This window comes from Echinops telfairi, unplaced genomic scaffold (genome assembly GCF_000313985.2).
Source record: "Echinops telfairi isolate 266 unplaced genomic scaffold, ASM31398v2 ScPeMD7_7458;HRSCAF=8496, whole genome shotgun sequence".
Lineage (NCBI taxonomy): Eukaryota > Metazoa > Chordata > Mammalia > Afrosoricida > Tenrecidae > Echinops > Echinops telfairi.
In genome coordinates, this window is record NW_022111358.1 from 34966639 (window position 1) to 34989003 (window position 22365).

Here is a 22365-nt window from a genome sequence, read left to right on the forward strand (position 1 = left end):
GCCAGGGGCTTAAGTGGAGAGGAAATGTTTTTAGAATGATGAGGGCAATGAATGTACAAATGTGCTTTACATAATTGATATATGTATGGATTGTGGTAAGAGGTGTATGAGCCCCTAATATAATGATTTAAAAAAATTTGTGAGAGAAAGGGTCGAGCCAGCCAGGGTACAGTAGAGCATCGAGGGAACACAACATTCCTCTAGTTCTTTAATGCTTCCTCCCAGCCTCTGTCCTGACCCTAGTTTTACCTTACAAATTTGTCCAACTGGAGCATGTACAATGATACAGATAAGAACTTTAGATAAATGAAATCCAGGACAGATAAACCCCTCAGAAACAGGAATGAGAACAGTGATGAGAGTAGGGGGGAGGTCGGGGGAGAAGAAAGAGAAGGGGAAACTGATCACAATGATCAACGTATAACCACCACCCTGAGAGGGACAAACAACAGAAATGTGGGTGAAGGGAGACAGCAGATGGTGTAAGGTATGAAAATAGTAATAATTTATCACTTATCAAGGGTTCATGAAGGTGAGAGGAAAAAAATGAGCTGATACCAAGGGCTCAAGTAGAAAATGTTTTACAAATGATGATGGCAACATATGTACAAATGTGCTTCACACAATGGATGTATGGATTGTGATAAGAGCTGTTAGCGTCCCCAATAAAATGATTTATTAAAATTTTAAAAAGGAATTATACAGGATACAAAGTAATCTTAATATATAATTATCTGTATGAGAATTACTCAGTTTTGTATTAAACTAGTATGTTGACTTTATTAAGCTAGCTTTTATAAGGCATTTTCTCCTGTTTTCATTTATTGTCTGTAAGCTGTGAGCAGTTTCGTGTGTGTGTGTGTGTGTGTGTGTAAAATGAGTATCTGTATACTCAAATATAAGCCAACCCCACAAAAACTCCATTAAAACATGCTGAAAAGCCTGGCTTATACACTAGTATGTATGTTATATATTTTCCTCACCTCAAGAATTATTGATAAGACAAAGTTCCAAGCATGCTTGATTAAAAATAGCAGGGAAAGCCTGTCCTTAAAAAAATATTTTATCTCATTAGTACATGGAAATAATGAAGACTACACTTTGCTGAAAATTTCATATAAAAACTGGTCACAGTTTCTGTTCATGTTAAGTTCGTTACATTTAGCCCTAAAGGTAGAATTCAGAAGCACATATCGTAGAATGCAAAAATATGTAGCGCCTAAGAGATGTACAAGCTGTGCAAGCAGACTATTTCATCTTTTTTCCCAATAAATTGTATATGCAACTGATCACTTTATCTTTTTTATTTTTGGTTCCAATGTTTCAGACCTCAGCAATCACCCAGCGGATAAGTCCCTGTTCCACCCTGACTAGCAGCACTGCCTCTCCACCAGCTAACAGCCCCTGTTCCACCCTCCCACCAGCCAATACAAGTGCATCTGCCAAGGACTGCAGCTATGGGGCTGTCACTAGTCCCACCTCCACCCTGGAAAGCAGAGATAGCGGCATCATTGGTAAATTGATTCTTATATTAATCATTTTGTACACTTTTTTTCGTTTTAAAATAGTTAAAATAGCCTAACGTTTAAAAACATTCTGCTTTTGAGTTCAGGTGTATATAAAAAACGTTATCTGTTTTATGATGCTTAGAGAGAAACAGGTAAACAAAATGAAAAGCATATCTCAAGTTCACATACATCATCTTATCTACCACAGAAGTGGGTCAGAAAAAGCTGTGTTCCTTACTGGTATAGTAGAGAGCTTTATACAACCAGAAAGAAGAGTCAAGATTAAAGTATGAAGTTGAGTTATTTGGGAATCTGTTTGTAGTCTTTTAATGAGTTTTTGGGGCCCTATCAGATGCAGAGAGAAAGGGGAATGGAACATATTCAAAATTTTTAGTAAATCTTGCTCTTTTAAAATAACTCTTCTAAAGTATACAAAGTAATACTTTCTACTAATGCTTTCTAACTTGGCAGGAGAACAAGTGGCTGGCAAGGTACTGATTGCTTCTTGAGACACTATACTCTAACTGCTCTACATATACTTTCGGTATGCAGATAATAACACAATAAGGAAAAAGGTTTCTTAGCTTCACCAGTGATGAAGACTAATATGATTTACATTTTGAGCTTCCATTGGTGTTTACAAAACTTCAAAAAATGCTTCTTTAATGAAGAGTTTATGAAGTAAATGCCTTTTAATAATTAGTCTGTGTGCATTTTGCGGTCAGAGATAATGACAAAAACTGTGTACAGCTATAAAATAAAATACCCACCAAGTAAAGAAGCTAAATGGTTTTTTCTAGGTATTCTTTTGTCCTGTTTATGTTATAGTCCTAGGCTGGTTTTACATGAATGAAGTAAAAGAAAGAAAAGTAGAAAATGATTGTTTTTAATTACAAGTAGTTTATGGCTAGTTATCTCTCTAGACCCCAAAAAGTGTTGTTATATGCCAAGTCTAATTGAATATTTAAGCTAGAAAATAATGGAGAGTGAATGTGTTCAATCATCTAAGGTGAGAGAGTATTACTTTTTCATACTGCATATGTGAGTTTTTAGGTTTATATATGGGAAGACAAAATTAATGGCCATTTTTCCCTTTCTCCCTCTGGGATTCAGGCTTACAGAGTTGAGTAAGTGAGAAAGTATTGCTAGTGGGGTTCCACTTCCTACATGCACAAGTCTACTCCAAATAAAGCACGGTTAAGCATGTCTCCGACCAACAGACCACACAAATTCTCCCAGTAACACATTATCTTAGTCTCATTAGGGTGCGTTCCCAAAAAAGGGATACTTAGTTCAGGCAGCTCAAAGAGCTGTTCTCTCCATCTGTCTTTTAACCAAGATCAAAGTTAATGAAGACACGATTTATAATTCGATTGGAATTAATCCAAGTCTTGAATTTTTACCAAGGTAATCCAGAGAGCAAAGCCAATCAAAACAATAACTTCCGAAGTGATCTGCTAGACCACTTAAATTCAAGGCAGAGAAGTCAGCTCAAAAGGTTATGACAGTTTGTTTTGGGATTCCAAAAGGGTCATTTTGGTAGGTTTTCTTGAAGGACACAGGTTGGTTGTGGGCATATTAGGAAGAAGTTTTAAGAAAACTGAAAACTGGATTGGTGGGGGAAAGAACTAGAAATTTCTGTCAAGGAATGTTTTTTTAATCACGACAACTCATTTGCTTATTCTTAAGAGTAGTAAGGGCTGTCCTATGAGATTTTGCCTCAAATTATAAGACTAATGACACCTTGTGCCTGAAAAATGAAAAGCATAGTAGGTGCTTGATAAATGTTTCTAACAGGAAGGAAAGCTTAAGGCTGACATGACACAATTCCTTTTGTTGGCTCAGAGTAACAGTTGGAATTTTATTAGATTTTTTTAATGAATAATAGATATTAGAGTTTTCCATTGTCTAATTTTCTTCATTTAAGCCCTCTTTATGATTAATTTTGGCAAAATGGCTTATAATTTTTAGCCAGACTTCATCTTGTTTTCCTCTGTTAATAGATATTATTAGAGTATCTGTGACTGAATATCATCTATATTGCCATGCATAAAAATAGCTTTAGAAATATGTTCCCCGAAGCAGAAGGAATGGTGCTGACAGATTACACAAAATCTGTTTACAAGTAGTTGCTTTTCAAAAGGGAAGCTTAACACTTTGGTGAAAGTTCAGAGTAAATGTTTATATGTTCTGAAAATTAAAAATAGGATCCTGCTTTTCTTTTGATTAATTTCCAAGATTGTGTTCTTATAAATGAGCACCTTGTAAAATAAAGGATAAAATTTGAAAATCATGAGCCTCCATCTTCTCATTTTTTTAAAAACTCAATTGCCATTCGGTACTTTTCTGTAGGTTCTGATTCCACTGTCAGATTTGGTTTTCACTTCTACAGTCTTACAATGCTAAGGCCCTGTGACAGTAAAGTGTTTCAGGCCATGTCCATTGCACAGTAATGCTTTCCTAAAATTTCATATAAGGATTTCTGGTGGTTTGGGAGACAAGCATTGGGCTGCTAACTACAAGTCAGTGGTTTCAACCTGCCAGTGCCTCTGCAAGAGAAGGAGAAGGCTGCCTGCTCCTGTAAAGATGTACCGCTTCAGAAACCAGGAAGAGGGTCGCTATGAGTTAGAATCCACTTGATAGCAATCAGTTTGGGATTGGTTAATGTTTTGTATTACTAACTCAAAATCAGAATCACAAGTTTCTAGTCAAACCCCTTTGTTTATTAATATATGTCCCAGCAAAATTTCATGAGTTTGTGTGTGCTCCAAGTTATCACATTAAGAAATTCATCCCCTGTGAGTCATGCACTGAACATTAGATAATTTGAGTTTTTTACATTTTTCTCAACCCATTTTGAAAAATATATAGATTTCTCTTCCACTAATGTATTTCAGTTATTGTGCTGTCATCCTTCACACCTCACTAATTCCTAAACCAAATCAAACCCCTTGTAGTTGAGTCTGAGAGAAATTACTCCATAGGGTTTTCAAGGCGGTAATTTTTGAAATCGGTCTGCCACCTTTTTCTCCTGTGAAGCAGCAGGCATGTTTGTCTATGAAATCTAGACACTTTGCTGATTAAAATGATCAGGGACACAAAAGAGAGTGTTTCTCCTGCATAATTGACCTAAAATACTGTCTGGCTTGGATCCACATTCATTGCTCCTGGAAGCACCAGTCAAGAGATCAAATGAGGACTATTGAGTAAATCTGCGTAAGACCTCTTTAAAGTTTTGAAAAGCAAGGATGGTTACTTTGAGGACTAAGGTATGCCTAATCCAAGCCAGGATATTTTCAGTTGCTTCATATGCATGTGAAAGTTAGACACTGGGTAAGGAAGACTGAAGAAGAATTCATGCATTAGAATTGCAATGCTGGTGAATATTGAAAGTGCCATTGACTGCTGAAAGACAAATAAATCTGTATTGGGAGAAGTACAGCCAGAAGGCACCTTAGAAGCAAAGATGGTGAGACTTGGTCTACCATACATTAAACTTGTTATCAGGAGAGATCTGTTCCTGGATAAAGACATTGTACTCGGACAGCAAAAAAAAAAAAAAAAAAAGGAAGCCCCATGACAAGATGGATTGACACAGTGATTGCAACAGTGGACTCAAGCCCAACAATTATGATGTGACGATGGCATAGGACTGGGCAGTGTTCTGTCATCTGTAGTGTCACAGTGAGTTGGAACTGAATAGCATTGAACAACTACATAAATTTACTAAAGAAAATGAATTGTGTGAGGACATCCATACCCAAAATGGTATATAAATTATGCTTCAGTCAAACCCAAAATTTTGTGCACACCCATTCACAAAAAGTGAATTCATCTCTTTATATTATTTCTTTCTAGCCTGTGACAAGGACATGCCACATAAGCCACAGTTTCTAATAAAGTAGGATTTTTTTTTCCTATATTAAGGAAGGAAAACAGACAATATCAAACAATAGAGCTACTTGATACTCTGTTTTCCCACTGATTTTAATTTCATCTAGGAATAATTAGGTCTAGAAAGAAACAGATAAAGGTAGATTTAAATCTAGTGGAAAATGAATATATATTTGTCACCATCTTCACTTCTAGGGAGCATTCAGGTTGTAATTGCTTCTAAGACTAATGTGTTCATTCTTTTGGCAGTGCATGGGATTTTCAGTGTTGTTATGTACCTGTTCTTCTTCTGGGTTCCTCTTTCATTGTCTAGCTCTTGCATCTGAAGCTTTTGAAAAGACCGTGGCTTCAATCAAGCTATTCTTAGTCATCAAAGTGCCATCTTTGCTTTTTGAAAGTTTCAAGAGATAATTTGCATTTGATCAGTGTAATACAGCATTTGATTTCTTGATGACTACTTCCATGGACATTGATCATTGATCCAAGTACAGTAAAATCAAGGAACAGAATACATAGTTCAAACAAACATGTACACACATATACATCATCAACTGATTTTGACAAAATACAAAACATTTCGATGAGAAAAGGATATTGTCAATAAATGGTGCTAAAATACCTCTTCTTATATCATTCCATATACAAAAAGACATCATGGATCATAGACCTAAACCTAAGCACAAAACTATTAAACTTCTAGAAGAAATTATAGACAATATAATTCTAAGTGACCTTGAGTTAGGCAAAGATTTTTTTTTTTTAATGGAACATAAAAGTCATAAAATCTAAAAGGAAAATAATAAAGAGCCCTACTGGCACTGTCAGGTAAACGGACTGCTTGCTACTGCTAACATCAAGGGTTCAGACCTACTAGCTGCCTTGGAGAGGGAAGTGAGGCTACCTGCTCCTGTAAAGACTTAACAGCCTCAGAAGATCACTCTGAGTTGGAACAATGGTCTCAGGCGTAGGCACAATTTCAAGGATGGCACAGGACTGCAGTACGGTGTTCTGTTGTGCCCAGGGTTGCTATGGGTCGGAACCAACTCAGTGACACCTACCAAGAACAACATGAATTGAAATCAACTCAAAGGCAATGGATTTGATTTTTAATTTTTTTAAAGGAAAAGTAATTTGATGAATTATATTTGGTCTAATATCAGTGTTTGTAATTTGAAAGTTATTAAGAAAGTGAAAGGGGGGGAATCTCAAATACAATTAAATATTTTCAAAGCATCTTTTGCCTCTTTTTAATTGTGGTTAGGTTGTATGGGTTATATATTCTGGATATTAAGTCCTTGTCAAATAGAGAGTTCCCATTTTTTTCCTATTTGTAGGATATTTCTTCACTTTGCTGATAAAGTCATTTGAATAGACGTTTTTTATTTTAATGAAGTCCCACTTTCTTGTATTTCGTTACTTTTTTTTCCTTAGTGTCATATCTAAGAATCAAAATTTAATTTATTTTATATAGGTAACAAAGAACTAGCTGCTCTAGTGACTTTGTCACTAATAGAAATCTCATATTTTCATATTGCATTATTGTTTTAAAGATACCATAAAATCACATTCCCCTCATCTCCATCTTGAAATCACAGTAATTAAACTGCCACTGCATTTTATAATTTAATGTTTTATTTAGAAAGCTTGTAAATTATTGTATCAAATCACTTTTTAATATTTTGCTGCCTGTGTTTCAACATAATTAGCTCTTTCTATAGACTTACCTATTTTATCTTAAAACATTGTTTTAGAAAAGATTTTCTTACACATCACCAGACTCCTCAAAGGAGGAAAAGGAGGAGGTAGCGGTAAGGGAGGGTGTTCTCTCTTTTACCTAAAAAACTTGCGGAGTCATCAGAAACTAAGTCTCTGTAGTGTAATATATGATACCGTAAAACATTCAAAGAAAATACTGGTAAGTTTCTTTATAGAATGAAGAATTTTCTAATTATAACCCAAAAGACATTTCTTGTGCTCAACACAATGGATAGATGTATGGATTGTGATAAGAGCTGTAAGAGCTCCCAATAAAATGATTTAAAAAAAAAGACATTTGATCACTACTCCATAAGGATATAAAACTTCTATTCAGCCAAGAAACATTACTAAAGTAAAAAATCAGCTAGGACAAATATTTTTCCACATGTGTGATGGCAAAAGCATGAATAAGATATTATATATCTGCATAGTGTTAAATAAAGAAAAATATGTGTGTACCCCACTAGAAAAATAATAGAGGGCATGAACAAGAAAACAGGGAATATTGTTCTAATTCTGAATGAGAGATAGCATGTGTTAGGCGTTGGCTTTTTTGACCCATGCTAGTGTATTTTGCTTAAAAACTCTGAGTACCCTGATTGTAATGAATATTTGCATATTAAGGCATGAACTAGTATGTTAAAATATATGTATTGAGCAGGGAGGAGGGAAAAAATGAGGAGCTGATGCCAGGGGCTTAAGTGGAGAGCAAATGTTTTGAGAATGATGACAGTAACGAATGTACAAATGTGCTTTACACAATTGATGTATGTATGGATTGTGATAAAAGTTGTACAAGTCCCCAATAAAATGATTTTAAAAATTTTAATGTATGTATTAACATCCATAAAAATATTACAAATTGAAAGAAAAATATAAACATTCATTTGAATGTTACTTTATTATACTTATGTACCTATTATGTTATGAATCTAAATAAATTCCCATCTTAAAATTTTAATGCTTATGTGGTCAGAATTAATTTAAGTACAGTTGTTAAAATACATACATGAGAAATTATATCCTTATGGTTTCAATTATTCAAACTTTGATGGAGGTAAAATTATAATCAGTATCTTTTTAAATTACATTATTATCTAATCGTGTATTTCATTTTATTTTTCAGCCACGTTGACAAGCTATTCTGAAAACATGGAACGCACAAAATATGTTGGGGAAAGCAGTAAAGAATTAGGGTCTGGAGGAAATCTAAAACCTTGGCAGTCTCAAAAATCCAGCATGGACTCTTGTTTATATCGAGTAGATGAAAACATGATGGCTTCCACCTACAGTCTGAATAAAATCCCGGAGAGGAATTTGGAAACCGTTTTATCCCAATCAGTACAATCTATTCCACTGTATCTTATGCCACGGCCAAATTCAGTAGCAGGTAAGGTTTTTAAACAATAGCGATTTATTTTGACGTGTGTGTGTACACATTATATGTATGTATGTATAAAACCTACTCCCCTGGAGTTAATTCGACTCATAGTGGCCCTAAGAGCGAAGGCTCTCAATCTTTATGGGATCTGGCCTTGTCTTTCTCCTGAGGAGAGGTTAGTGGCTTCAAACTGCCACTCTGGCAGTAAGCTTTTCAGGTGTATCTATAGAAGTGAAAAAGCCTGTTCTAACAGTATTTCAACTTTTCCATTTATCATCTTTGACCAAAGCTATTGTTTAGTGCTTGGGTAGCATTATGTATGTATACCTTTTTTTTTTTTAAATCTGGGAAAAGCTCATGTTCCTCAAGTGACTCTTTGTGTTCCCAAATTTATAAAAACGTCCATAAAATAAAAAGCAGCCTATATTTATAATTTTTATAGGAGCAGACACCCTCATTTTTCTCCCACAGAGCAGCTGGTGGGTTTCAACCACCAACGTTGTGACTAGTAGCCCAGTGCTTAACCTATTGTACCTGTGTACATAATGTTGCTCATAACAACATGATCTCTCTTGTCTATTTAATATTAATCCCTTTCCCAGCCCCAGGCAACCACTAATCCATTTTCTGTCATCATAGATTGACATTTCTGAACATTTCATATTAATAAGATCATGATGTGTATGCGTAGAATGTCATTATAATGCTTAGAAAACTCACCTATGACATAGCATGTATGAGTCCATTTTTCTTATAATGCCAAGTAGTAGTCCATATTTGAATATACCACTTTTTCTATTCATTCACCAATTGTGAGGGCATCTAAGTTGTTTCCAATTTTGAACTGTTGTGAATAATACTGTAACCTTTGGGAAAACATGTTTTCATTTCTCTTAGATACCTACCCTTGAAATTGCTAGGTAATGCAATTTATATTTAACTTCTCAAGAAATTGCCAAATTGTTTTCCAAAGTTACTGCATCATTTTATATTCCCACCAGCAGTGTATGAGGCCTCTGAGTTCTCTCCACCATTTATTACTATCTTTTTTATAATAGTTTTTCTAGAGGGACGTAGTCTTAATTTGCATGCTCTAAAGTTTAATGAGAGGATCCCTGGTGGTTTAGTGGGTTATGAGTTAGACTACTAACTACAAGGTCGGCAGTTCAAAACCACCAACTGTTCTGGGAAAGATGAGACTTTCTACTCTCATAAAGATTTGCAGTCTCAGGAACCCCTAGAGGCAGTTCTGCCCTGCCCTATAGTGTCGCTGTGACTTGAGATCGGCTCAGTGTTAGTTTGTTTGTTTTAACATCTGATGATGGCACTGGACTGAGCAGTGTTGGTATGGTACACAGGGCTGCAAAAGGTCCTGTGAGTCAGAAGCACCTAAGAACACGTGACTGATAATGTGTTTAGTAACCACCACACATCTCCTTTGTTGAAATGTCTCTTTAGATAGTTTGCCCATTTTTTATTGGCTGGTTTGGCTTTTTAATATTTTGTTGAAAAAGATTATTGTACTGTTTGATTACATGTCTTTTTCAGATCGGTGTTGATAAATGTTTTCACTTGAGCTGTTGGTTGTCTTCATTTTCCTAAAAGTTATTTTGAAACAAGCATTTTGAAATTTTATGAGGTCTATTTTATTTAAAGATTAATTTATAAATCATGCTTTTGTCATTTTTATATGCTTTTTAATAGAAAATATTCTGTTTATATCAAATATTATAAAACAATGATTTCTCTTGTTACTGGAGTTGGTTTTAAATACTGGAAAATATATCCTATACACATTTAAGGAATTTTTCTTTTTTTCTAGATTGCTGTGCTTAATTATGATGGTTTTTTACCTGCCACAGTTGTCATCCCATAACTTTGGCCTTTCTAGTGGCTGATTGTGCTTCTTCAAAGCACAGGTGAAAGGCAAATATACTTTAGATTCAGAGGTTCAATAAATCTGCCCTGAAGAGTTTATGCTGTCAAGGTTTATTTACTGACAGTGTTGAACAAACTACTTCATCAGAAAATTGTATCTTGTCAGTATTGAATGTAATATAATCAGTCCTTGTGTTTACTACGGGGAAAGTTATAGGTCAGGGGATAGTTTGGATTGAGTGTGTCCTGTCTTTGGAAACCATGGTTTCAGAATGCTCACAATGAAGCAGAAAAAGTAAGTGGTATACCAGTGACTCGGTTATATTCAGAATTTAATGGACTACAGGTTTTTAAATGACTGCAGAATATAGGAAGAAAAAAAGTAATTTCACAGGGATTTTACACCTGTTAAATGTATATGTACATATGCTTGATATTGACTACAACTTCTAGTAGCTTAAATGATTAGCGATACAAGTGAACCCTCGCCACTTAACACTTCGACTTCCGCGGCTTCACTCTATCGCGGTTTTTGCGTAACAGCGCATGCTCTGTCATTACTGCCACTGATTGGCTCATACTGTACACGCTTCTGTCTGCATCGCTACGTATCGGAGCTACGTATCAGATGCATTTTTGCTTTTGTACAGTGTACTGTAATTGTTTGTGATTTTTAAGAAATTTTATCTAAGCCCTATGTTGGCTCCTAAACGAGCTGCTTCTTCTAAGCCTTCTGACAATAAAAATAAGCGCCAGAGGAAGATGCTCACCATCCAGGAAAAGGTAAAACTTTTGGATATGATCAAAGATGGCAAGAAAATCGTGGAGGTTGCACGCCATTTCGACTTGAATAAGGAATCCTACTTCGCGGAATTTCATTTAGCACGGTAGGGTCTAGAACCGATTAACCGCGATAAACGAGGGTTCACTGCTAGCTAAATTATGTTTTTAAGTAAATTTTCTTAGCTCAAGAAGGTTCTCCCCTCCCATTTTAGCACGCTAGATAAGCATATGCTTTCTTTACCTTTGAATGTGTTCAGAAAGTGACTTCCTAAATTGAAGGAGATAGAAAATATCAAATCTCCTTGGCGATCAGGGAAAATTGAGGATTTCAAATATGAGATAAGCCTGAAGCAGAAGTAAAGACTCATTGTATTGAACTTAAGGACTTGTTCTAAGCACACGAACAGCTCAGGCAGTGGGGGTGAGAGTGGGAAGGGGAATGAATGATACATGCCATCAATCAAAGGTTTTGTTCAAATCTAGATTTAAAATTTCCCTTTTGTTTTAAACTTAATCATAATATGAGTAGTATACTTATTTATTTTAGAGGTCAAACAGTGTTTTATAATGATGTGAAAATTCCATTTAGCATCATTTTTAAAAAACCCTTAAGGGAATAATTGTTTAAATGGTCCTTGCCATGTTATAGACCTCTGTGAGTGGGGAAGAGGGTCCCTTTGCCCTCAGCTTCTTGGCATCTTATAACCCAAACTCACTGACTCTGAGTCAGTTCTAAATCTTAGCAAGCCTGCACAGCAGGGTAGAACTGCTCCCTAGAGTTGCCAAGGCTGTAAATCTTTGCAGAAACAACCAACCTCATCTTTCCCCTGCAGGAAACTCACTGCAGCACCAGGGCTCTTGGCATCTTTATATGGCTACATTTTCTGACAAAGGATTATTTACTCATTAAGGCTGCTGCTAGATTGTGTTAGGTTGGGTTGTCTAGAGAAACAAAACAAGTGACACAAATATGTGTATGAAAAAGAACTTTATATCTAGAAATAATTTTATATCAAAGAAGTATCCCAACCTCGTTCAACTCAAGTTGATGGATCTGATGCTAACCAGAGCCCTCATCAGACTCACATTGCCAACTGCTGATGATGCAGAAATGTGAAGCTCAGGTTGGTTCTCAGTGTCAGCAGCCCACATGGGACTGCTCCTGGTAGTAGATAAAAGGGTCCCAGCAAGGATGAAGGGAGGGAGAGGAGAATTCCTAGCATCTCTCTTGAAAAAAAAAAAAAAAAACCCACACACACACCAAAGAGGCATCATCAGGTTGGGACTTGATTGGAATCCACCCCATTACTTTTACACAGGTGCAAGTTGACATAAAATCAAACTGCCACAAACACCAAGAAATGAAATTTGTGTATCCCATGCTTTGACAACATTTTTACTTGCAGGGAGAATGGAATTAATACATATTCAAATGTTTATGCTCACTAAAGATTATTTCTGAGCTTTTACTTCATCTGTAGCCCATATGGAAAAATATATAGTGGAATTTTTGAGTAAATCATGTATGTTTATGAACCATATCAAAATAGAGATCTGTTCATCTAAGTATAAATATACTAGTCAAATAGATTAAGCTGTATAGTTTTAGAAACAAAGACAAATAAATGAAGTCTGTAGTGAGATGTAGCAGTTAAGTTTTACATAGCACCTATGAGGATACTACTGTTTACTGAGGACATCAAAACTTTAAATGGAATAAGATTATCAAGGATAAGTTTAGGTATTTACACCAGTAAGGCTTGTGTTTTTCCTGGAGTAGCTCTGCTCTCTGAATGCAAATGTAGATGTTTTTATTTAAATTTAAATTCTAAAATAGGGAAAAAACAATCCTGTATATGTTCTCAAGATGCAAATCATCATTACCTATCATTTTTAAGCCTGGTTTGTGAAAGGAAGTAGTAGCACATGCTGTGGACTTGAAGTGGCATGGCAGAAATTCTCAAAGTAGGCTGTCTGTGGTCATCCTCAGTGTATTACAATGAAATTGGCAGTGAACTGGAGGGATGTGGGAAGCAGGAAGTGTTTGCTTGGAACAGCTGCTGTCAGTGCTTTGTCTGAGAATCTCTAAGGGGTCTATCAGGAAATGTACAAAACAACAGCAGTCAGTTAAAATATAAACTTTCATCATCTACTTCTTAGAGTTTGGAGCGCACATTTTCCAAGAAAAGGATCTTAAGACTCAGGTAAATGGTAAAATGGGAATCTAGGTTCACTTAAATGAATCCAACCAGAAACTATGAGGAGGATTTTTACAAAAAATACGCTTTTTCATCAATCAGGATGTTGACTTTATATGTTACTAAGGGAATGAGGACAGCAGAATGGCTTCTTGCCCGGGCATAGCAAACAGTGTCGTTCCAGGCTGCCTGCTCAAGTTGGCCAGATTGATGGTTGTGTTACTATGATCTGTTTGCATTAGTGGTAACTGATTTAAGAACAAACTATTTCAAACTCATTGCCAAACTCAGTATAGAGTTAGTTGTCTCTAGATTGTTTTGTACCATATGACATCTACTTGCTTTGGGGTCTGCCCATGTGTGGTGTAAAAAAAAGTATCTTAACTTCATTTAAGAGTGTCACTGAACTGAGTAGAAACCCCCATCTTTCTTCCATGGAGCAGCTGGTGGTTTCGAACTGCTGTTGCTGCAAATTAGAGCCCAACTCATAACCACTATGCCACCAGGGTTCTTAAGTGGGTTACTTAAATGTTCCACAAGGAAGTAGTCCTCAGCTACCTTGATCTGATATAAATCTCAAGAAAATATGTGCTGTCTTTTTCCTATTCTTTTTCCCTCCTCTGAAAACATAGCTTTTTAATGACAAAAGCTTTCTCTTTTTACATAAACATTTTTGTTGTAGATTTGTTTTTCCTATTTCTTCCCTTCACTTCCACTTGTGTAATTATCTCATATTTGCAGCTGTAAAGTGTTCACTAAATACAATAGTATTAATTTAACTGACTGAATTATTTCCAAAAATTGTGCCAGCACCTTCTCCGAGTAGCAGGAGCTCTATGAGGTGGAAAGATGTGTGTCCCTGCAGAACTGTCATCAGCAGTTGTGTGAGATGATGATGTGCACGGCAGTTTTGAGATTGCTACAGTAAATCAAAAGTTAATTTGTTGTTTGTTGGTGATTGAACATAGCCAAATCACAAAATATATACAGAAGTGCAAGTTTCAGTCCGTTGTTAGGTGCCGTGGAGTCATTTCTGACCCGTGATGACCCCATGTACAATAGTACAAAATACCGCCCTTGTGTGCCAGCCCCACAGCTTTCTTATTATGTTCGAGCCCACTGTTGCAGCCCTGTCAGTCCATCCCTTTGAGGGCCTTCTTCTTTTCGTTACCCCACAGACACGTGTTTATTGACCATCTACTATATGCCTAATGCAGGTACTGTTCAATAAACAAAACATCCTCACCCTGGTGGAGCTTACATTCCTGCTAGAGAAAATATAATAAATCAGTGAATTTTATAGTGTGTTAGGTGAAAAATGCCATGAAGAAAAGGTGGGGCAGAGATCAGCAGTACCTACAGAAGGGTGATGTGAGCACCCTTGGAGCTACGTGTTACTACAGTGATAAACTAAGAAAGCTTCTAGCAATGAGGAAGATTAGGATAGAGTCAGATTACTCACCCTTACTAGGACTAGTCTGGAATTCAGGAGCCCTGGTGATGCAGTGGTTAACCACTCCACAGCTAACCAAAACGCTAGCAATTTGAATTCATTCAGCAGCTGCGGGAAAATGACCTGGCAAACTAATTCTGTAATAATTACAGCCCCCCCCCCCAAAAGAACAACAACAACCCTATAGAGCAGTTCTACTCTGTTTTATGGGGTCACAAGTCAGAATGTACTTGTCTGCCCTGGGTTTGGTTTGGTTATGTTATAAATCGTTAACATGGATCTAAATGTTCTCAGTGTGTGTGTCTATATCTCACTCTTTACCATGAAGTGGGGTGCTCATGTTGGCAGCACATATACCAGGAAGTGAACATGTTGGTGAGAGAGCTTCATGTTTTTCTCAAAGCCCAGTATAATTGGGAAAATATTTCTCCACCCAAGATGTTTGTATCTTATGTTACAAATGGGATTTGTGGCCCCCCAAACCCAACATCTAATATTTTTTGTTGTCAGAAACAAATGTGTCACCCATATTAATATAAAATGACTAACTTTTCTCGAATAAACAAGTCTTCTCTAAAAAGAGCTTGACTAATGTATTTGCCGGCTTTCTTGTTAGTACTCCCCGTGTGTGAGTTTAGACAATTGATAGTGACGACAGAGCTGAAGACAGCACTTGTTATGTTTCCCTGGCACTTGTTTTAAACACTGATAAGGATGTTGAGTTTAGCAAATTCTTGCTCCACTAAATCTACTGGAGCATGTAATATCAAAGTTTGAGAGATACAGACTAGGGGAAAGACCTTTTCTTTTTATTTTTTTTTTAGGTTGATATTGTTTATTTTATGACCTAATCTATTATTTATTTGTTTGTTTGTTTGTTTTTAGCATTTTATTAGGGGCTCATACAACTATTATCGCAATCCATACACACATCAATTGTGTAAAGTGCATTTGTACATCATTCTCAAAACATTTTCTCTCCACTTAAACCCCCGACATTAGGTCCTCATTTTTCCCCTCCCTCATGAGCCCTTGATAGTTTATAAATTGGTATTTTGTCATATCTTGCCCTGGGGAAAGACATTTTCTAATGATTATGTTCTAACTAAAATCTTCTGTCTTGTCAGCGACCAGTTCTGCCCATTTGGAGGACCTTGCTTACCTGGATGAGCAGAGACACACACCATTAAGAACTTCTCTTCGAATGCCAAGGCAGAGTATGGGCGGTGCTCGCACACAACAGGATTTAAGAGGTTAGAATCATAGAAGGGTAAAGTGATGCCAAGTGGAAATGGACAACAGGCCACAATTTCTTTTTCCATCTTTCATACTTAGTTAAGTCTTCATTAAGAAGAAAGATGATCTATTTTATCATGCAACCAATTTATTTCTGCTGAACCTAAGAAAAGAGATAAACACAAATAAATTGCACTTATCAAATAAACTGCGTTATAATTCCCAACAGTTGGGAGCATTTCTTCCCTGAAATTCTGAAAGAAACCAAGGCCCTGGTGGTGATGGGAAAATAGCCTTAGATCCTGGTTTTCAGAAGTGATTGTAGACCAACCTCAAATGAACTTGGTGCTGATAATCATGTGCTTAGCTAGGAACGTTTTCTATTTTTGTTATTTGTTACTTTTACATAGTTGAAGTTTCAGATTGCTTTCTAGTATTGTCCTGGCAACTTCCAAACAATGAATTCTTGTTCTCTTCAGGCACTTTTTTTCTTTCGCTCTCTTTGTGGCATGTTACCTACTTCTATAACCAGAACCTCATCTTTTCAGAGATCTTTATTTTGTTTTCATCACAGTCTAGTTGAGGAGCTTGTTCTTGCAATTCTTTCAATTTGTGCATTGTGTTTGTTAAAAGTGAACCAAGCTATCTCGTATGCCCTTAATAGATAGTCTACATTTTGTTGTACCTAGTAACCCATTTTTTATTTTATCCTACAGATTCTTCTCATTTTTTTCCTATCTCTCTTCCTCCCATCTTCTCTTATGTTCTTCCTAAGGAAATATAGTGCCACATATGTAACCCCACAGGAGAAGATTCACACATGCTTACTGTCTATTCTAAACGTTACCGTGCTGAAATTTTTTCAATAATGACTAGGCAACGAGAAGCACAAAATAATTGATCGTGTTGTTGTAATAACCATACCTCCTATCAACAGCAATGGGTTGATGGCCTTCTTTGTTGTTTTAGTTCACAGCCCTTTCTGTCCTCACTGTTTCTACATACCCACACATAATGAACTTCACAAAATGTGTGGAAAAATTGAATTAAAAGATCATTTTTCTGTGAACAATTTGAAGCACCCTTGTCTGTGTATGTGTTGCCCCGTTTTATGTTTGTGGGTTTTTTTAGTTACTTAATATATGTAAATACGTATTTATAGCACAGAAAATTGAGTTATTGTCACACATTACTTTTATGCTATAGGATGATTATATTCAAAGCCTGAATAGAAAAGACCAAATAGATGATTTGTACTAAAACCAGGATACCCAACCATAATAAAGAAGACTGGACAAAACTATTGATCTATATCAGGAGTCCACAAACTACGGCTCGCGGGCCACATGCTGCCCGCCGAGGACATTTATCCGGCCCGCCAGGTGTTTTGCCCCGTTTGTTTTTTTACTTCAAAATAGATATGTGCAGTGTGCATAGGAATTTGTTCATAGTTTTTTTTTTAACTATAGTGTGGCCCTCCCACGGGTCTGAGGGACAGTGAACTGCTCCCTGTTTAAAAAGTTTGAGGACCCCTGATCTATATAGATTACATTTAAAATCTACCAAATTGTATGTTATTTGTTTAAAAAAAAAAACTTTATTGATTATGTTGCTGCTCTGCCAGCCATTGAGTCGTGGGTCTTATGCTACATGGAAAACAAAATTAATTGTCAGATTTCAGCCGTATATTTTTGAGGACCCTGCATATTGGCTCTGTTACTACCTAATGGTGTGTGTCTTCTTCAAAAATCTGAAGATTTAGAAGGGCTTCGACAAATGCATTCTGGAGAACTTATATTCATACACAGGTTTCTGCTGTATGTAGAATATAACAGAGATTTTGTTCACTGCATTGAGTAAAACAATAGGACTTCCAGGGATTTTTCCAAAACATACTTAAATCTTTAGGAAGCTCTCTGTCAGAATAATACATTCCTAAGTTATATCAATTTCATATCCCTTGGGGATAGTGTCTCAATTTATTATTACAGTTGGAATTTGTTCATTGATAAAGGCACTATGATACTGATAATATCTTACTTCATGTCTTTATTTTTGAAGCGCTTTTCTTTTATCCATATAAATAGGTCAGAACATGCCATCCAGGTGGGTACATTAATCCATAAAAGTTTATTTAACAATATTTTGACTTTATAAAATTCGCATACTTTAATTCAGAACTTTGAAACCTTGGATATAATCCTTCCCTCAGAAAATAATATTTTATCCTGATTATGGTTTATAAATGGAATCATGTGACTTAAAATACATTAATACTAGAAGAAAGCAAACTTGGAGACACTTCCTTTATCCTTCTGTGGTGCTGCTTGCCAAGCCTTTATGATTAATAATTATTATATTCAAATATATTTTTAATGTTCTGTGAATTGGGTGAAATGTTTGCACTAATAAGTCAGTGTTTCATTCAACAATGCATATACATTTTATTTCATGTCATTGATTGCAGTCCCCACAATGTAATATTACTTATCCCACTTTTTTCCTAGTTCCAGTTTCTATTCTTTCTACTTTGCTAATCCTTATGATTTTTGCCCTTGGGGAAATGCTTCCTTTTGATCTCCAATGTTTGCTTATTCTAAGATGTGCATAACTCCCGAATGTTATTGTTCCTCTAACAGGACTTCTTGTTAGATTTCCAGACCTGAGGAGGGACTATGGGCCTTTTTCTTCTACTCTATCCAAAATCATCTAATGTGGTTCCTTTCCAAGCAGCTGGTAGTGGTAGCCAGGTACCCTCTAGTTCTTCTGGTCTCAGAGCTGTGGAGACTGATCTTCCTGTGGACAATTAGTCCATTAGACTAATTGTTTCCCTGCATCTTCAATTTTTAAAATTCTTCTTTCCTCCAAACAGGGCGCTTACATGACGAGGGCAATGAATGTACAAATGTGCTTTACACAATTGATGTGTGTATGGATTGTGATGAGTCTTATGAGCCCTCAATAAAACAATTTAAAAAAACAACAACAGGGAGCTCACAAATTTTTAAGACCCCAGTGTCTACTCACCAAAATAAGATGATACAATGTTGTCTTTGTTGTGCCAGTTGACCTTGATGTCCCTTGAAACTGTGGTCCTAAGTTTTGGGCCCAGTAACTCATTATCTCATGGTGTAAAACATTATATTTTATTGGAGAAATAGATTTTCTCCCTGGCATATTTTTTTAAAACATGTCATATCATACTTTCATATTTTAATTAAAGAAACAAAAATTCCATCATATTTCAGTTTAATATCTTTTTCTTTTGGGGGTTATGATTGATGTAATATCACTTTAAAATACCCCCCCCCCCAAATAAAGTGACTATATACCATTTTTAGTATACATTTACCGAATATACTCGAGTATAAGCTGATCCAAATATCAGCTGAGGCACCTAATTTTACCACAAAAACTGCATTTAAAATGTGCTGAAAAACTCGGCTTATACATGAGTATATACAGTAAATATCTTTGTATATTAGAGAGGAAGGCTCTCAACAAGCTGGATTGGTCCGGTGGCTGCATGGACTCAAACATAAGAACATAGGAGGCTGGCACAGGACCAGACGTGTTCCGTTCTCTTGTACATAGGGCCGCTCTAAGTTGAAGCTGACTTGACAGCACCTAACAGCAACGTATTAGAGATACCTTTCTACATTTGAAGTCTTACTTCAGTCCACTCTGTGAAATAGCTTTTTGAGTCACAATTGTTATTTTATTTTATTTTTTTAATCATTTTATTAGGGGCTCATACAACTCTTATCACAATCCATACATACATCAATTGTGTAAAGCACATTTGTACATTCATTGCCCTCATCATTCTCAAAACATTTCCTCTCCACTTAAACCCCCGGCATTAGGTCCTCATTTTTCCCCTCCTTCCCCTTTCCCCCTCCCGCATGAGCCCTTGATAATTTATAAATTATTATTTTGTCATCTCTTGCCCTGTCCGACGTCTCCCTTCACCCACCTTTCTGTTGTCTGTCCCCCAGGGAGGAGGTCACATGTAGTTCCTTGTAATCGGTTCCCTGTTTCCTACCCACTCTCCCTCTACCCTCCCTGTTTCGCCACTCACACCACTGGTCCTGTAGGGATCATCTGCCCTGGATTCCCTGTATTTCCAGTTCCTATCTGTACCAGTGTACATCCTCTGGTCTAGCCAGACTTGCAAGGTAGAATTCATTTGAAATGACATGTTTTCAAGAGAGACCAGTCCCTGGAGAAGGACACCATACTTGGTCAAGTAGAGGCAGTGAAACAGAAGACCCTCCACGACGTAGATTGACACAGTGGCTGCAGCAATGAACTCAGACATAGAGCTATTCTGAGAATGGCGTGGGACCAGGCAGTGCTTCAGCTCTCAATGAGTCTGAACCAACTCAGCAGCACCTTACAACAATAGATTTTCAGACTGCCAATTAAGGATCCTTTAATCCAGTGGTTTTCAACCTTCCGAATGCTGCGACCCTTTAATACAGTTCTGCATGTGGTGGTGACCCCCCAACCATAAAATTATTTTCGTTGCTACTTCATCACTGTAATTTTGCTACTGTTATGAATCAGGCAACTCCTGTGAAACAGTCGTTCGACCCCCAGGTTGAGAAACCATGAAGGATTTAAACTATGAAGAAATATTTAAACTATGAAGGAATATTAAATTCATGAAACATTTCATATATTCTAGGACTGTACAGTTTGTTTATATAAGAAGCATTAGTTGTAAGTTGTTAGAGTACAGACAGCTCATTCAACTCTTGCCTTAATTTTCCCTGCAATTACTTGATCATACTAGTTTCATTGACTAGACGAGCAGAAACTGCTGGACTCGAGTTGGACTTTTCAAATAGGGTATTGACACTGGCATTTGCTTCTTTGCTTCATTAGTAAAAAACTTCTTGACTTTTCAAGACAGCTGTTTTAAACACCTGTTGTTCTGAAATTGATGTTTCCAGAGAACCAATCCTACAGTGGTGAAGAGGTCAGTTAAGTTCACTGTCCAGGATCCCATTACAGCAAGCTAGTAGATTCCTAGCTATCAACCATCTATGAACTTGAGTTCTAAAATAAAATAGTTACAGAAGGTTGTAAGCTAGTAGAGACTTTATAGGTCACTGATCTACTACAAGTACCAAAGCCTAATGTCCCTTGAGAGATACTAATTTGAAGTCTTTTGAAAGTTTTTACTTTCATTTAAAAAATTATCTTGGTGTCCATATTTTAATCTCCATTATGTTAATATACAGCTATGCTAGAAATGCTTTACACATGAAACCTCTTACTCTATCTGACCATTTTCATGAGATCTCTTACTCCACAGGTAAAAAAACTAAGTTTGTTGCTTATTAAAAGGAAAGAAGAAGTTATTCTTTATTATTACTCCTGATAAGTGTAACAGATCTGATGAGGAAATATAAAGGGAGCATTCAAACCAGACTCACTATCACCAAGTGAACTCCAGCTCATTGTGCCTCTGCTGGACGGGGGAGAACTACCCGTATGTTTTCCAAGGCTAAATGATCACAGACAGGATGCCACCTCTTTCTCCAGTGAGCAGCACCACACCGCCACCAAAACTCCTTAAAAGGGCACCAGCGCGAGTTATAATGCACTGAGCAAAACTTAGTATAGTGACTTTGAATAGTAGCTACTTAGGGTAAATTAAAAGCAAATTATTTGTGATAAGACCTTATCCTGCCTGGTGGTAAATTATAATCATGCTGTTCCGCTTGAAGAGATTAAACATTGCTAATTAAAACTTCATTTCTCAATAAAAGTTGTTTCCTTAGGACTTTCACTAAATCCTGTTATGTAAATAGCCATTCACAGGCATCAGGTTTAGTTAATAGCTGCTTTAATAGATAATAAGTTGGAGCAAATTATAGTCTGGTTCATTGGCAGAAATTATGTGAAATTTGCCCTGCCAAAGTTTACTTTATCAAGCCAATGAATTGAATTTTTATTAAATAAAACCAATGTTTCATGCTATTCATGAGTCCCTTACTTTTCTAAAAGGAGCCCTGGCTGCTGCACAGAAAGTTCAGTGATTCAAACCTACCTACTGCTCCACAGACAAAAATGTGACAGTCTGCTTCCATAAAGAATCATAGCCCTGAAAATCTACCAGGGTGTGCGGCTTGCTCTATCCTATGGCGTCATTATGAGTCAGAATCAACTTGACAGCCATTTTTATTTTATTTATTTTTTATTCATTTTATTGGGGGCCCATACAACTCATCACAATCCATACATACATCAATTGTGTAAAGCACA

The 22365-nt window shown here is 36.4% G+C and overlaps 1 protein-coding gene across 7 annotated transcripts in view; it reads left to right on the forward strand.

Annotated features, from left to right (window-relative positions):
* Positions 1-22365, forward strand: part of TANC2 (tetratricopeptide repeat, ankyrin repeat and coiled-coil containing 2) — a 333029-nt gene that overhangs the window by 158737 nt on the left and 151927 nt on the right. For all 7 annotated transcript variants that reach the window (XM_045299320.1, XM_045299321.1, XM_045299323.1 and 4 more), the window contains 3 exons: positions 1328-1514; positions 8287-8550; positions 15981-16106. In XM_045299320.1, the coding sequence (XP_045155255.1) occupies positions 1328-1514; positions 8287-8550; positions 15981-16106 (577 nt within the window). The remainder of the gene's footprint in view (positions 1-1327; positions 1515-8286; positions 8551-15980; positions 16107-22365) is intronic.